We start from the raw sequence: 13,517 nt of genomic DNA, 5'->3' as shown, positions 1-13,517 counted from the left end.
AAGCACCGTTGCCTGGATCTTTGTAGGCCGTGGACCGTTCGGCCGAGATTAGTTTTGGCCCATAAAAACTTGAGGCCCATCCGAGGGACACTCATAACTGATCTCCGCGTCACCAATCTCAAAGCACAGACACCCTCTTCTCCAGTTCTCCGCGACTCCTCGCCGCCGCCGCCGCCGCCGCCTGATCTCCCCGGAATTTATCGTCGGAGAGACGAGATCCCGGCGCCCTCTCTCTGCTCCCACGCCGTCGGAGTAATTTCTCCGCGGGGGACCCGATCTCCAGCTTCAGATACCGCCTCCAACGTCTCGCTCTTCCTGCTTAGATAGATCTCGGGCTCCCCGTACCTCGTACCTCCTAGGGCTAATGGTAAGCGGGTCTGGAATTCTGTATTACAAGGGAGGTGATTGCAAAGCATGATTTGATTCTGGGTTTATGACCAACAAATTGCAGGATCAGAAGGGTTTCGACGGCGATAGGTCGGAGAGTAGGCTCTATGTGGGGAATTTGGATTTTAGGGTATCAGAGTGAGTTATTTCTTACTATCTCTTGTGTGTTTAGTAGCATGTATTTTTTTTCGAGGTTTGCCTTCGCATTGTGCAACTCTTAACATTATCATCTGGTTTTTGCAGGTCTGACATTATCAAGATGTTTTCTCCATTTGGGAAGATTATAGCTGAGGATTTCTTGTGGCACACACGCGGCCCGAAGCGAGGCGAGCCCCGTGGCTATGCCTTCGTTCAATACACCACCAAAGAGGTAACAGCGGCATTCATTTCTTGTGGCGAGCTGTAATGGGTTCTTGTATTCTCACCTTTGCCACCTGAAGTGAGCATGCAGGAAGCACAGTTGGCGAAGGAAAAGATGAACGGCAGGTTGGTCTGTGGACGCCCTGTGGTGGTTCACCTGGCTAGTGAGAAGTGTTTCGTGGACTCCGGAAATTCCCACAGAGCAATGAAGGACAAGAAACTGGCAGGTGGTTCAGGAAGCAAATCGGTACAGACTGACCGTGCCGCGAAGATAGCTGCCATAAAGCACAAGTTGAAATCCTTAGAGGATGAGGGATGCAGTACAAAAAGACCAAGATTTAAGTCAGATGACTTGCCGGGCAGCGGCAAGCAATCTGATAAGGAGTGCTGAGATGAGATTGTTCAGGATCTTCAGATACTCTTCTTGTTCTGGTGATTTTGCTGAAGGTGCTCCTGACTGTAAAATTTTAGTTCTGTTATGTTAGACAAGTCACAGGTGTAACACTTTATAGTTTATCACATTTGTACACCAGGCTGTATCATCTACCTGCGATTAACACGAACGATTTGTTGGTGGAACCATTGTGGCATTCTAGCTTTTTAGCATTAAGTTCCAGCCTACTATTTATTTGTTCAACTGAATTGCATCATGTAGTACTCATAATTAGTTTATTCAGTTTTGTTTAAACTGTTGAAATTGCTTAAGCTCCTGATCGTATAATTCAGAAGATCATTTATATTGTCCCTTCTCCTGGAATTAAACAACAGGATGCCAACATTCTATAAAGGAAACACCTATGCAGCAACATACTTCTGTTTGTTTTTTTCCTTTTCCGATGATGGTCTACTGGTAAGAAGTGGGGACGATTTCACTGCTTATAAATCAGAATATTCTTGGTAAGATTATTTTTCCCACAAGTTAGTTTGGTGATGCAGATTCTATGTTAAGTTTTGGATGACATGGGCATGCATCAGCATCACAGATTCACAGATGCTTATATTTTTATACCACTAGTTGATGGTAGAACAACATGGAGAGCAAAGATTGAATCGCCATTTCCATTTACTTTCAAGATTTCCTGCTACTGCAGCATTCCTCAATTATCTTAGATGCTGTGAATCACTACATAAGACCTGTTCCTGTTCACTGATACACATGTCAATATTGTTAAGCCTCACTGATTCACTCTTTTTATCCCATCTCTGTGGTTTTCCACTAGAGAATAATAATATGTTAAGTTGGTTAGTATGATTCCAGTTTATGTGTGGAGTAGCATTGTGTGAAATAACATATATATTCAGCTTCTATGCCAATATGATTTTCCTATACTAGAATCTCAGACATCCATTTTTTGGAAGCCTTTAGATGCTGTTCTTTCTGTATGGACATAATCATGCCAGTTCTGACATCTGTGTATTTTTGGACATGATTTTCCAGGGTCATGTTCTGAATGATGAATCGAAGTGCTTTGGTTAAAGGGTCTGCAAACTTGTACACCTGAAAAGCCAGGAGTGGTGACCTGGTGGGGGCAAAATGTTCTTTACTGTTCGACAAAGTATAATCAGAATCTATCATATTACAAAGGTATGGTCGACACTAATTGGTATATAGTTGATATGTCCGATTTGTTGTTGAATTTTGGAACAATGATCTCTATACCAATGACAAATCAACAGAAGTAGTCTTTCATGTCTCAGACGTTGCAAAGCTGTCATTTCTGCTTCTCCTAACATGAAATCATTATACAACTACTGTATGTTGTGACTCCACGTTTTGTGCTTTATAATATCATGCACATCCTTATTATGCTAGAGCACAAAATGGCATCACCATTGAAACTATTTACCCTGTTGCTCTTTGTTATCTCTCTAGAAAACAGCTAGGCCTGCGTGGGTACAGAAATGAAAGGTCAAGCATTCAGAGTATCACCCCTTTGCCCTATTTGTGATCAGTAGTATGTTTGATGTAACTTATATTCTATTCCGTGCTAGAAGGTTTGAAGTTGTAGGCAATCTTTCATTTCTAGTTTTCTACTGGTCCTTGCTCAGATTTGTCAACAAACTGGGTTCCTTCATGCTTGTAGCAAGCATTAAGGATCCCAGGGTTGCCTAACAGACTAGCTAACTGGGATGCTTATAGTAAACAACAAAAGTCTCATTCATTGTCTTGGAGAGTATAATCTGGGAGTTTAATGGCGGATTGGCAGAGTAAGAAACTTTTCAAAAATGGCTTTTATTCATAAAAGTTTCGCAAAGAACGCAATTTATCTGATTGAACACAAGTTCACACCTTTCCAAACATGAGAGCAAAGACAATTCTTTTTTTTAAACATAGTCTTGGAATAAATCAATAATCTTTTTGAGATGAGAAATCTGTATTTTCTTAATCACAAAAACAATCAACTTATTTTTATTTATTTTATTTATGTTATGGTATGCATCACTTTCTTTCTTCGTTAAACCATTGGTGTGCATTGTACACTAGTTGGTGACTTGGTGCTTCATTTATGGGAAAGCAATTGATTTCATTTAGGGACTATAGTAGACTGCTATTCTGTTAGTAAGCTTAAGTCAGAACCACGCTATTGTTTGCTTGTAATGTACTTGTCTTGTGATGATTGTTTCAACGGAATGAATTCCCTAGATTTAGACCACAGCATGTCACCACTTCAGGAGTTAAAACAAGTGCTTAATATATACTTTCACAACGTGCAACCCTATTAACAAATGGTCTAGATCAGAGTATTGCTATTGATCACTGCCTCTCGACGTCTGTTACTGTTGTTCCTTTGGATGCTTACACAGACCATTGCCCTCTGTTTAAGGGTCTGGATTTCTTGATATTTGTTTTGCTGGGACCAGGTACATGGAACCCCATTTAATTTTCCTTCAGAATCTGGGCTTTGTTTCCCCAGTCAGCTTACACAACTCCTGCTCCACGGTTTGAATATTGCAGGTCTGATAGGCGAACAGATGCTTTGCGGCAGCTTGTTGAGATTTCCCATGTGAGGGCCACATATCGTGGGTTGATTTCAGCATATTTGCTTAGGACCATAGGTTTTATATCCCCCAAATTGATAGTGCTTTAACATGCTAGCTTCTTTTTCTCTGAACATTTAGCATTGTTCCGTTCTGAAACTCGCATATGAGACATGGCATGAGATGCTCCCTGCAGAAATGCTGTCCCTGTTTTTTGTCCAGATTATCTCAACCACCTGACTAATCCCGTATTATTGCTGGCAACATTAATTGGCTTGTCTTTGACAAGTTTGGGACTTTGATCTCTGCTTGCATATTGTTTATCAGTAGAATTTCTTTTTCCGTCGTTTGTCTGGTCCACCATGAAACAACCAACAATTGTTGAAGCAAACAACCAAGCTCCTATACTTGTCTCAAGTATATCAGTATTCATTCAGTAGTCTCTCCTAAAGTCACTAAATTCCACATCCAACTATTGTACTGACCCAATTTCTTGCGTACCACCATGAGCAATCACCTTGTCCTTGTGGGTATTTTTCGTTGAAAAACCTTATGAATAGTGGGCACATTTAACATGTATATATCAAAAATGTATTTTACGTCGAAAATCCGTATGAACCGGAGGCACATTTCACATGTAGATATCATCATCAAATATGTAAAGCGAAAAGAGCAGAATCTGTTTGTTTTGGGACCGTGAAAAGCACGCAAATTTGGAAGAGAGAACCCTTGAGCAACTGGCATGGAACCAAAACACAAGAGGGGGAAAAAATGAGTGGGCGACAACGTTGACACGGCACCAAACGCCTCTCGCTCCGCGACGTTAACTCGTTTGTCGCGCGCCCCAGCTCGCCGGCTCGCCTCCCCTATATCATCTTTGCCTCGCGCCACGCTCACTTCACTTGCAGCGTTCGCCAACAACGTGCACTGACCAAGCCACCATCGCCACCACCACCAAGGCACTCGCCGCGCTCGCCACGCTCGCCATGGAGGCCTCGCCGTCACGCAGCGACAGCTTCTCACACGGTTGGCTCAGGCGGAAGGCGCGGCCGGCGGCGGCGGCGGCGTCCTTCGAGCGCCTCGTCGGCGGCGAGGGCGATGCCGTGGATGTCGACGGCGATCTCGGGCATTCGTTCAACGGCTCTGTCGTGTCGTTCATCGACATGGACCCCGCGGAGCTCTTCTCGATGCGGTGGACGTCGTTGACAGCGGCGGCGGAGGAGGAGGAGGACCACGACGACGACGACTTCGACTTCGGCATGCCGTGCGTCGCCGGCGCGCAGTGCTCCTCCCCGCTGCTGGTCGGCGCCGGGCGCGCCCTCTCCGACGGCCACCACCACCACCTCCTCCTCCCGTGCGAGCCGGGCGTCGTTGTGGCCCGTGACCGCACGGCGTCGTACGCCGACGCGCCGTCGCCGAGCCCGTCGTCGCCGCTGTTCCACTCGGCGCTGAGCACGCCGGCGTCCGTGATCACCACCGCCAGCTCGCGCCGCGCCGGCGCCGGCAGCGGCAAGGCGAGGGCGCCGCTGCTGGCGACGAGGAGAATCCTTCTCAGGTACCTGCGGTTCCTCGTGCCGCTGTGCCGGAAGGTGAGGTCGCTCCCGCTGCGCGTGCTCTCGCCGCGGTCGGCCAAGGGTAGCCTCGCCGCCGCTTCGTCGTCGGCGTCCCCGGCGCGGCGGTCCACGTCGAGCAGCTACGCCAGCGCGGCGGAGTACTGGTGCCACGGCAATGCCGACACCGCCGTGCGCGACGCCATCCTCTACTGCAAGAAATCCATCGTAAGTTCACGACTTCACGTATGCAATTTCAATCCAGTCAAGCATACGACATTCATGTTTCACCAGCAAGTTTGGACTGATCGTTTCGTTCTTGCACGTTTCAGGGACAGGATATGTAACTGCTAATCACGATCTCTCGCAAGAACAGTTCATGTGAATGTTGGATGATTAATCAGAGAGAAAGATGAATACTTTGTCACCTCGATTCCTGATCTTTTGGGGGATTTTGACATGTGGTGTATATGCATACAGTAATATTACGGTGTATAAGTTGATGAATTGTGCTCCAAGGGGTTTAACCTTGTGAAGCTGTTTAATTAGCTAATCAATATGTTGTTTTAGCATAAATTAATTAACTACTGTGTTAGAAGAAGATGGTGTGTTCTTCTGTCCTCTTCTATCATTATGGTTAAAATGATTATTATATGCATGCATGTATCAGGGAAGACAGGCTCCAAGCATTAGGTTAACAAACGCCAACTTGTGGTATTTCCATTACTAATTGATGTGCATCACCTGATTAATTAACTCATATGTGTGTTTTGTGTTTTTCCTGGTGCACTATTGAAGTCATTCCAACCAAAGATGCTGACGGCTCACGATAAACAGAGTACTTGTACTGTTGATCTAGCCGGCATTTCCTTTTTCATCTGCAGTTCTTCACCACACCGTTGCAATAATATAAGCTAGGCACAACCCATCGTTGTTCTCTGTCTGCTGTGTTCAGACTTCAGAGGGGCCTCTGAAGTGGATGCAGTTCTCACACCTCGGCACTGTTCAAATGTTTAGCCTAAATTATCAGCTCTCGGATGATTATTTGAGAAACTTGAACAATGCATCCAGGATTGTTTCAGAGGTCAAACCGAATGCAAAAAAAAAAGAAGTTAAATACGATATTACGTTTGTTGCTCCAACTAGCAAGGCACTGCATTCTGCCGATATCTATCTCACCTAAAGAGTGCAGAGACTGCAGAAACTAGAACCCAGAGCTGCACATTAGTATTCTCACCAACATATTTATCAGAGCAATTAGAATCAAGCATTTTTTTTAAAAAAAAAATCAATCCATGTGTGCATGCAGCTTTGCTAGTACAAAAACGATAGCTACATGAGCATACAATAGGACTGCATCCTGACGATGCCACCAACACTGCAGGAAAATTCAGACCAGTGTACAGTGTGTTGCTAACACCATAAACACGTCGTTCGCATATGTGAAGCAGATGCTGCAGGTTATTGGGTTTTACAAACGCAGCCATGGAATCAATCATTGGGTTTACTTTAACCTCTGAAATCATGCAAAAAAAATGTTTTCGTGATCATCTGCAGTGAAAAAAATTGTGCTGCTAGCTCCGGCAATTTGGCCTGAGAGGAAATCGCAACCGACCGTTCGCTGTAGCGTGTACCCCGTGTGGGCGCCACCGGGAGATCGACGGCGACCACCGTGCCGCCGGCCATTGCCGGAGCTAACCAATAATTCGACGGCGACATTCTCGACGGGAACCGGGTTGTCGTATTGCCCGTGTCTCCGACCGGCGACAGTTCTCCGAGGACACGAACATTCTCTTGCTTATCCATCGATGCCACTGTGCACACACACAAAAAGTTGGGGTGATAAACTGATAATCAATTGAGCGGTTTCACTTGCAAAGCGTGGATAATAACATCAGCAGCAACCAATGTAGGATTGAGAGGTTGTCCACGCGTCGTGTCGAACTTTCAACAGCATCGTAATCATTTGCTCTGAGCCTCTGAACTATATAGTAGCCGGCATTATCGATCTCTTTTTTTTGCTGTGTGCTGGTTGGAACGTACGTTCAGGGAGTTGGATGCAATGGTGTGTGTCGTCGCAAGAGGCCAAGACCGGCCGGGAGCCCGGGACCCTTGGTGTATGGGTGTTGGGGTTGCGTCTGCTCGGGCGCACGGGACCATGCGGCCCACATGTGGCGCCCCCTCGCGCGGGCGCGCGTACGTACGTGACACCACGGGCCGAGCGCGACGCACGGGCACGGCGCGAGCTCTCTCGCGAGAGCTCTGGAGTCTGGATGGGCGCGCGCGCGGTGGAGCGACGCGATCGCGGAGCTTGCACGTACTCCAGGCGGCGGCGTACGTGATCGGCGGAGATGTGGTGGGTTGGGTGTTTGTGTTGCCCCGTGCGCGTGGGGTGGAGTACGTATGTAATGTACGTACTCGGGTAGTCGTGTGTGGGGTGAAGAGGCGAGGCGGGGAATGTTGGTCGGGGAACGGTGGCGCCCATCGCTCGCTGCTGTGCTGTGTGTGTCGTTGTTTGTTGTTGTGTGCCGGGGTGCGCTGCCGGCCGGAACGGATGGAGGTGGAGGCGATGGTGGGCCGTTTTGGTTTGATACTAAAATGTTGCCATACCAATGTTTTGGTAGTTTAAATAGTAAATGTGATATTTGGTTTAAAGCCAAATATTTGGTAATGCATATATTTAATTTGGCACAATTCTAAAATGTTTTTCACCATAATTTGAAATTTAGCTCTCAATTAGCATCAATCCAAAGACACTCATTTACAATTCTACCCTACCAAAATATTAGTAGGTGCCAAAGATGGTAGTGCCAAAGAGTTTTGGCACTACCAATACTGGTAGTGTACTAAACCAAACCAAACAAGCTCGGTGTCTTCTTGAACGGTCCGCGTCACCGGCGGCGCTGCGTGGCCAACATACCGACACACGTGTTACGTGTAGTCGCTGTAATAGGCCGTGTCATGTGTACCGAGGTCCACGGCCAACACAAGGCACTGATCCTTTTTTTAGTATAGTTATACAAATAGTTTTCTTAATAAAAAAATTCAAATGAAATATAGTATAACTACAAAATGCATGGCAGTTAGTACAAAGGTCAGAGATTTGGAAGATTATGGTGGAAAAAACTGTCAAGATGTTTTCTAGCAGGGAAAATATTAGTAGTGTGGTGGTGAAATTCACAAGGATAATCTTACGAATATTACGCATATGCAGACATGCTTTTAATAGATTTTTAGTGAGATCAGAGATGTGCCGCTGATTTTCGTCTCTTGGAGCGTATGTTAGAGGGCGCATATGCGGAGTGTGAGCGGGGTGTTACGTGTGTGGTGGCGTGTACCGTGTAAACGAAAAAAAAATGTTTTCTAGAAATGTCGTTTTTACCTTTCTAAAAAGAAAATCAAATAGCTCAAGGGGTTTAGGCCTTTCGAGTGTTTCAGCCCAATTAATCGGATGCTTGGGAATGGGCCTCTGGGTGCTAAACCAGAAGGAAGTCCATTCTGAGTCCTGATATACGGCCCATACGCATGTCGGCCTCTCCGGGTTCTCTCCACACCAGCACAGCAGCGAGTACAGCCAGGCGCACGCAGACACGGGAGACAGTGGCGCACACAGTCGCTCGCTCGCTCGCCTGCCTCCCCACCTCACCAGCTCACCCCACGCCTCCCCTCCCCTCCCCTCCCCAACCCTAATCCCCTCCCCGCCGGCGCGCTCCCCTCGCCGCTCGCCGCCCCCCACGGCAGCCGCAGGGCAAGGGAGGGGGGAGACACTGCCCCTGCAGGTGCACGCGCCGTGGCGGCGCGCGCGCTCTCTCTCTCGCGGGGAGGAGGCGGACGCGCGCGGCCCCCACCCGCCGGGATCGGCGCGCTCCAGATCCAGCGGTGACGGCGGGAGCCGAGGTGAGGCGGGCTGCTTGAGTGGTTACAGTGAGTTGTTTTTGGTGCTGAGTTCACCAGCAAAGCGAATCTAGTCGCATTCTTTTTTTTTTTTTTTTGGGGGGGGGGGGGGGGGGGGGCATTTTGCTGGAACAAGGGAGTGGAAGTAGGGGAAGTAGTACATTTCGTTGCTCGAAATGCTTACTATCGATTAAATGTTGGGAAACTGGAGGTGGTAGCATGGTGAAAAAGGCAGAGAGTTTAGCTGACGCTGTAGGTGGTTTCACAATGCTCTTGGTCTTGGATGTAACACATGCTGCTCACTTCGTGCAGCAGCCAGGATCCTGAGCTCCCACTTACTATCTTAGTGCTATGTGAGTGAGGAGAAACGTATACTTGCCTGGGATTCCAACATCTGACCAGTTGCTAAGGCTAACGGCCCATTTTTAGCTCAGTTAATGTGAACCATACCTGAATGCTTAACGAAAATAGTATATATTTCTGTGTTTCTATTTATAGAGTAGCTTGCAAACTCATTATCTCATTCACGTGGAAAATGTACGCCGTTAAGGAATCGTTGCTGGCGAGTTGATTGGGAGTACGAGTCTCTGGGATATGCATGATTATGTACTTGACTTTGTTCATGAAGTGTTACTCTTGCACTTTTCTTTCTAATGGTTCTATTTTTCTTGGTGCATTACCATTCATTTTACGTGTATACACAGGCTTTTTACGCCTATTTGTTTCATGCAGTGCTACCGTCCCCAATGATCCTACGAGTAGAGCTACTGGACTTTTACTGGGACTGAGGACCCTGTACAAACTGCCTCATGCATGTGCTTTCTTATTGGGGCTAAAAGAATGGAGAGTTCCAGCTCTGGTTCTTGTCCTCAGGGTGAGTATGTCAATCTGCATATTATTATAGCCAGTAAATTTTATCCAAGCTTAAGGGGAAGATACTGAGATATGAATATAGAAGTCTGCTTGGAACTTTTAGTTCTTAACGCTGAACCATTCATATGGGTGTGTGAACTAGGTTGCAAATGTGTCAGCACTCAGCAGTAGCATTAACATTGGGGATGACATGGTAGAGCATAGATGGGACAAGCATGTCACATTATTTTCTTCAAAAAATTGGCATGTTAACATAGTTTTACAGATGAAGCGATATGGACACTATGTCTACAATATATACTGTCTTGCACCTATTTTGAAAATTTCAGCTTTTCTGATAATACCCAGCACAACCATTCTCTTGTAATAATAAGCTACTTATATTATTTGCTGATTAAGAACCTGTTGTAGTGCATACTGAATATTCCTGATAACTTGATGAATATAATAATGATTACGGTTCCATGATATACTAGATTTGCTAGGTAGCAAACTCCTTTCCTTTCATGGAGAAATCAGTTTAAAATTTACTGTGGATTTTTTATGGGTATGCATATTATGTGCAGGCCATATGCTTACTAGGCAAAAGTCCATATTTAGTTGAATCACACTATACAATATCTGTAATTTCCCTTCAATGTGCTATTCTAAAATGATTGTTGCATTGCAGGTACAGTGTATCATTGGTTTGTCTTGTTTGCGGTTTGGCTTTGTGGCAGCCAGCATGTTCTTTCGCAGAAAACACCACTTGAACCAAAAGATAAATTCCTTCTATCTGATCCGCCAATTGGTCTCTTTGATCCAATAGAGATTTCACCATCTGTTCTTCCACACAATGCTAACCCAGTTGAGCCACTGTCACCGATGTATCCAAACTACACATCATATGATCCGGTCTTGACTGGAAAATGCCATGTAAATTTCTCAGCGCTTTCTTATATGATGGATAAAACAGCATCTGATTGTTCCATTCCTTTAGCACCACTAGTTGCTGATGTGATATGCTGCCCCCAAGTTAATAGCTTGATGAATATTTTCCAAGCTACATATGGTGCTGGAAACAATACACTAGTTCTGAACCAGGCTTCAGCAAATGCTTGTTTCTCTGATGTTATGAGCATTCTGGCAAGCAAAGGAGCAAACACTAACATCCCTGAGTTATGTACTCTAAGGCCATCAAATCTTACGGATGCTTCTTGCCCTGTGAAGGATATTAGCACATTTGAGAAAATAGTTAATGTAAGCAAGCTTCTAGACGCATGCAGCGATGTTGACCCACTGAAAGAGTGTTGTAGACCTGTTTGCCAGCCTGCAATAGTGGAAGCAGCAGTTCACATATCCTCTGGAGGAGCAAACATGTTTGGAAGTTCTAGCATATCTGGAAGTGATGCTGGGATCAACGTCGTTAGTGACTGCAAAGGGGTAGTTCACTCCTGGTTATCTATGAAGCTTTCATCAGAAGAATCAAACACTGCTTTTAGAGTATTATCTGGCTGCAAGGTGAACAAAGGTATGTGATGTCATACACTGTTTGGTTTGGTTTCATCTGTTAATGGGATAATCTGTAGATATGTTGTGTACTGTGGCCAAGTTTTCGGTACTTTGTGCTATGTGCACAATGTGATCTATCTGACTCATTGAATCATGCAGTTTGTCCGTTGGAGTTTGATGATCCTTCTTCCGTTGTTAAGGCATGTGGCAAGGCATCTTCTTCAACGCCCTCATGCTGTGGGGCATTGCACTCTTACATTGCAACTCGCCAGAAGCAAATATTTGTAACAAATTTGCAAGCAATTAACTGTGCAACCATGTTCGGATCAATGCTACAGAAAGCTGGTGTATCAAATGATATTTATGAGCTTTGTGATATTGATTTAAAAGATTTCAGCCTGCAAGGTATGGACAGAAGACATGATAACTTGTAATCAATTGTACTTCACATTGGAATGATCTAACTTTGTTTACTATTCTTGGCATTATTCTCCCACTGGAACAGCATTTGGTCAGCAAGGTTAGTTCATTCTATTAACTTTATTTGGTTTCCATCGGTCTGAAGTCCTGTGCTAATGCCAACCTTCCTTTTTGTAGGCTGTCTACTTCGCAGCTTACCTACAGACATTGTATTTGACAATGCTACGGGCATTAGTTTTACATGTGATTTGAGTGACAACATTGCAGCGCCATGGCCATCATCATCATCTGTTCAATCCTTGTCACTTTGTGCTCCAGGTAAGGTGACATTTCAGGTTTAGCACTAGAAAAAACAGTGAGCTTCGTACAACACAAATTGACATGATACCCCTCCTTTGGTTTCAGAAATGTCATTGCCTGCATTGCCTGTCGCGCCAACATCTGGAAGCTCAGGTACTTAATTTACCTTTTTGTTGGCAATACAATATATATCTCATTTTATTCTTTCATGTTTCTATTAGAATCATTACTCTCTTTTTACATCACTATAACTCTATCCTTATGCCAACAAACTGAAAAGACGCTTGTTATGGCAGTAGGTATCTCCAGAACTGGAATTGGAATTTTGGCGCCTCTTCTATTCTTTGCGACGGCCATCACCTTCTGAGAAATGCTTCACCTAGTGAACCAGGAGCTTCTTACCCCTGTTGTATTTTTTCCCCTCTGTGCAGGCCCACGTGTAAATTGAATTGCATTTCATTCTTGTAAATGAGCCTTTCCCTTCTCTGTTCTTTTTTGTTCGGTGGATAGCATTGCTGTTATGTGTTAGAGAGGACTGTTGTACCATCAGATATCTGAACAATGGAGGTAAATTTCTAGATGTTGCTGGGCAACAAAGGCTATGGACTTGGAATGCAACTCTAAATGCCGACCCATTATTAAGCTCGTGCAACAAAATTCCATGAAACCGGCCTTGAACTCTTGGACTGAATTTTCTCAGGTAACACATACTACTACTATATGCACCGAAATGGAAAAGTTTTTGCACAAAACGCACCGTTTAGCAGTTTAAAAAACGTGTCACGACTTTTATCCACTCTTTGCAGTGGAAACAAACGGGACCTATGTTTATATCCCTTCTGTTTTTCAAATATATGACCGTCTAAAAAATGCATGTGACTTCCACTGGTTGCAAGAAACAGCATGATGCTACTTGCTAGCCTGCTGACATACGCAGTGGCAGTACTGTACAGCCTATCGCAGCTGGAAATGAGAGAAATGGAACCAGCATAACCAAATACAGATCGGAAAGTTACGGGAACTTCTCAACCTAGATATGTAGCGTCTTTTAACATTCCTGTGTCCAAATCCTGGACCAGATTGAGCTGAACACATGCTATACCGAGTTCTCCCACTAGCAAAATATTCATAAAGCTGAACACATGCTATCCCGAGTTCTCCAATTAGCAAAATATTCATAAGGCAGGTAAAAAAATAAATATTCATAAGACGCATGATTCTGCTACAAAATGTTCTAGATTTATTAGTAGGATGATTGATATG

The 13,517-nt window shown here is 45.0% G+C and overlaps 3 protein-coding genes across 4 annotated transcripts; all 3 read left to right on the top strand.

Moving 5' to 3' along the window:
- Window positions 1–120: 120 nt before the first annotated feature.
- LOC4349230 (uncharacterized) lies at window positions 121–1,329 on the top strand. The gene is made up of 4 exons (XM_015758642.3): window positions 121–367; window positions 452–525; window positions 631–757; window positions 839–1,329. Exons 1-4 carry the CDS (start codon window positions 365–367, stop codon window positions 1,136–1,138), a joined length of 504 nt encoding a protein of 167 aa, XP_015614128.1. The 5' UTR covers window positions 121–364; the 3' UTR covers window positions 1,139–1,329.
- Window positions 1,330–4,595: 3,266 nt separating this feature from the next.
- On the top strand, window positions 4,596–5,945 carry LOC4349229 (uncharacterized). Its single transcript, XM_026020947.2, has 2 exons — window positions 4,596–5,504; window positions 5,609–5,945. The coding sequence occupies exons 1-2, from the start codon at window positions 4,713–4,715 to the stop codon at window positions 5,621–5,623; spliced, it is 807 nt and encodes a 268-aa protein (XP_025876732.1). The 5' UTR covers window positions 4,596–4,712; the 3' UTR covers window positions 5,624–5,945.
- A 2,870-nt stretch (window positions 5,946–8,815) lies between these two features.
- Window positions 8,816–12,834, top strand: LOC4349228 (uncharacterized GPI-anchored protein At1g61900). 2 transcript variants are annotated; one of them, XM_015757293.3, is made up of 8 exons: window positions 8,816–9,173; window positions 9,903–10,044; window positions 10,714–11,553; window positions 11,694–11,939; window positions 12,040–12,054; window positions 12,132–12,272; window positions 12,360–12,407; window positions 12,554–12,834. In XM_015757293.3, exons 2-8 carry the CDS (start codon window positions 9,984–9,986, stop codon window positions 12,619–12,621), a joined length of 1,419 nt encoding a protein of 472 aa, XP_015612779.1. In that variant the 5' UTR covers window positions 8,816–9,173; window positions 9,903–9,983; the 3' UTR covers window positions 12,622–12,834. The 2 variants fall into 2 exon arrangements, with proteins under 2 accessions (XP_015612779.1, XP_015612778.1); XM_015757292.3 differs by having other exon boundaries at window positions 12,551–12,834.
- The last annotated feature ends 683 nt before the right edge of the window (window positions 12,835–13,517 follow it).

The sequence above is a fragment of the Oryza sativa genome, chromosome 10 (assembly GCF_034140825.1).
Source record: "Oryza sativa Japonica Group chromosome 10, ASM3414082v1".
NCBI lineage: Eukaryota > Viridiplantae > Streptophyta > Magnoliopsida > Poales > Poaceae > Oryza > Oryza sativa.
The sequence above is the reverse complement of the archived record's forward strand: the minus strand, read 5'-3'. Positions and strand labels throughout refer to the sequence as shown.

What these genes read in the sequence shown, in the direction of transcription:
- LOC4349230 (XM_015758642.3), top strand. An exon ending in TTGGATTTTAGGGTATCAGA is followed by an intron (nt 526 to 630) that starts GTGAGTTATTTC and finishes TGGTTTTTGCAG; the next exon opens with GTCTGACATTATCAAGATGT. An exon ending in TTCAATACACCACCAAAGAG is followed by an intron (nt 758 to 838) that starts GTAACAGCGGCA and finishes GTGAGCATGCAG; the next exon opens with GAAGCACAGTTGGCGAAGGA.
- LOC4349229 (XM_026020947.2), top strand. Translation starts at nt 4,713, where the DNA reads ATGGAGGCCTCGCCGTCACGCAGCGACAGCTTCTCACACGGTTGGCTC.
- LOC4349228 (XM_015757292.3), top strand. Translation starts at nt 9,984, where the DNA reads ATGTGCTTTCTTATTGGGGCTAAAAGAATGGAGAGTTCCAGCTCTGGT. An exon ending in TGGCTGCAAGGTGAACAAAG is followed by an intron (nt 11,554 to 11,693) that starts GTATGTGATGTC and finishes TGAATCATGCAG; the next exon opens with TTTGTCCGTTGGAGTTTGAT. An exon ending in CTTGTCACTTTGTGCTCCAG is followed by an intron (nt 12,273 to 12,359) that starts GTAAGGTGACAT and finishes CTTTGGTTTCAG; the next exon opens with AAATGTCATTGCCTGCATTG.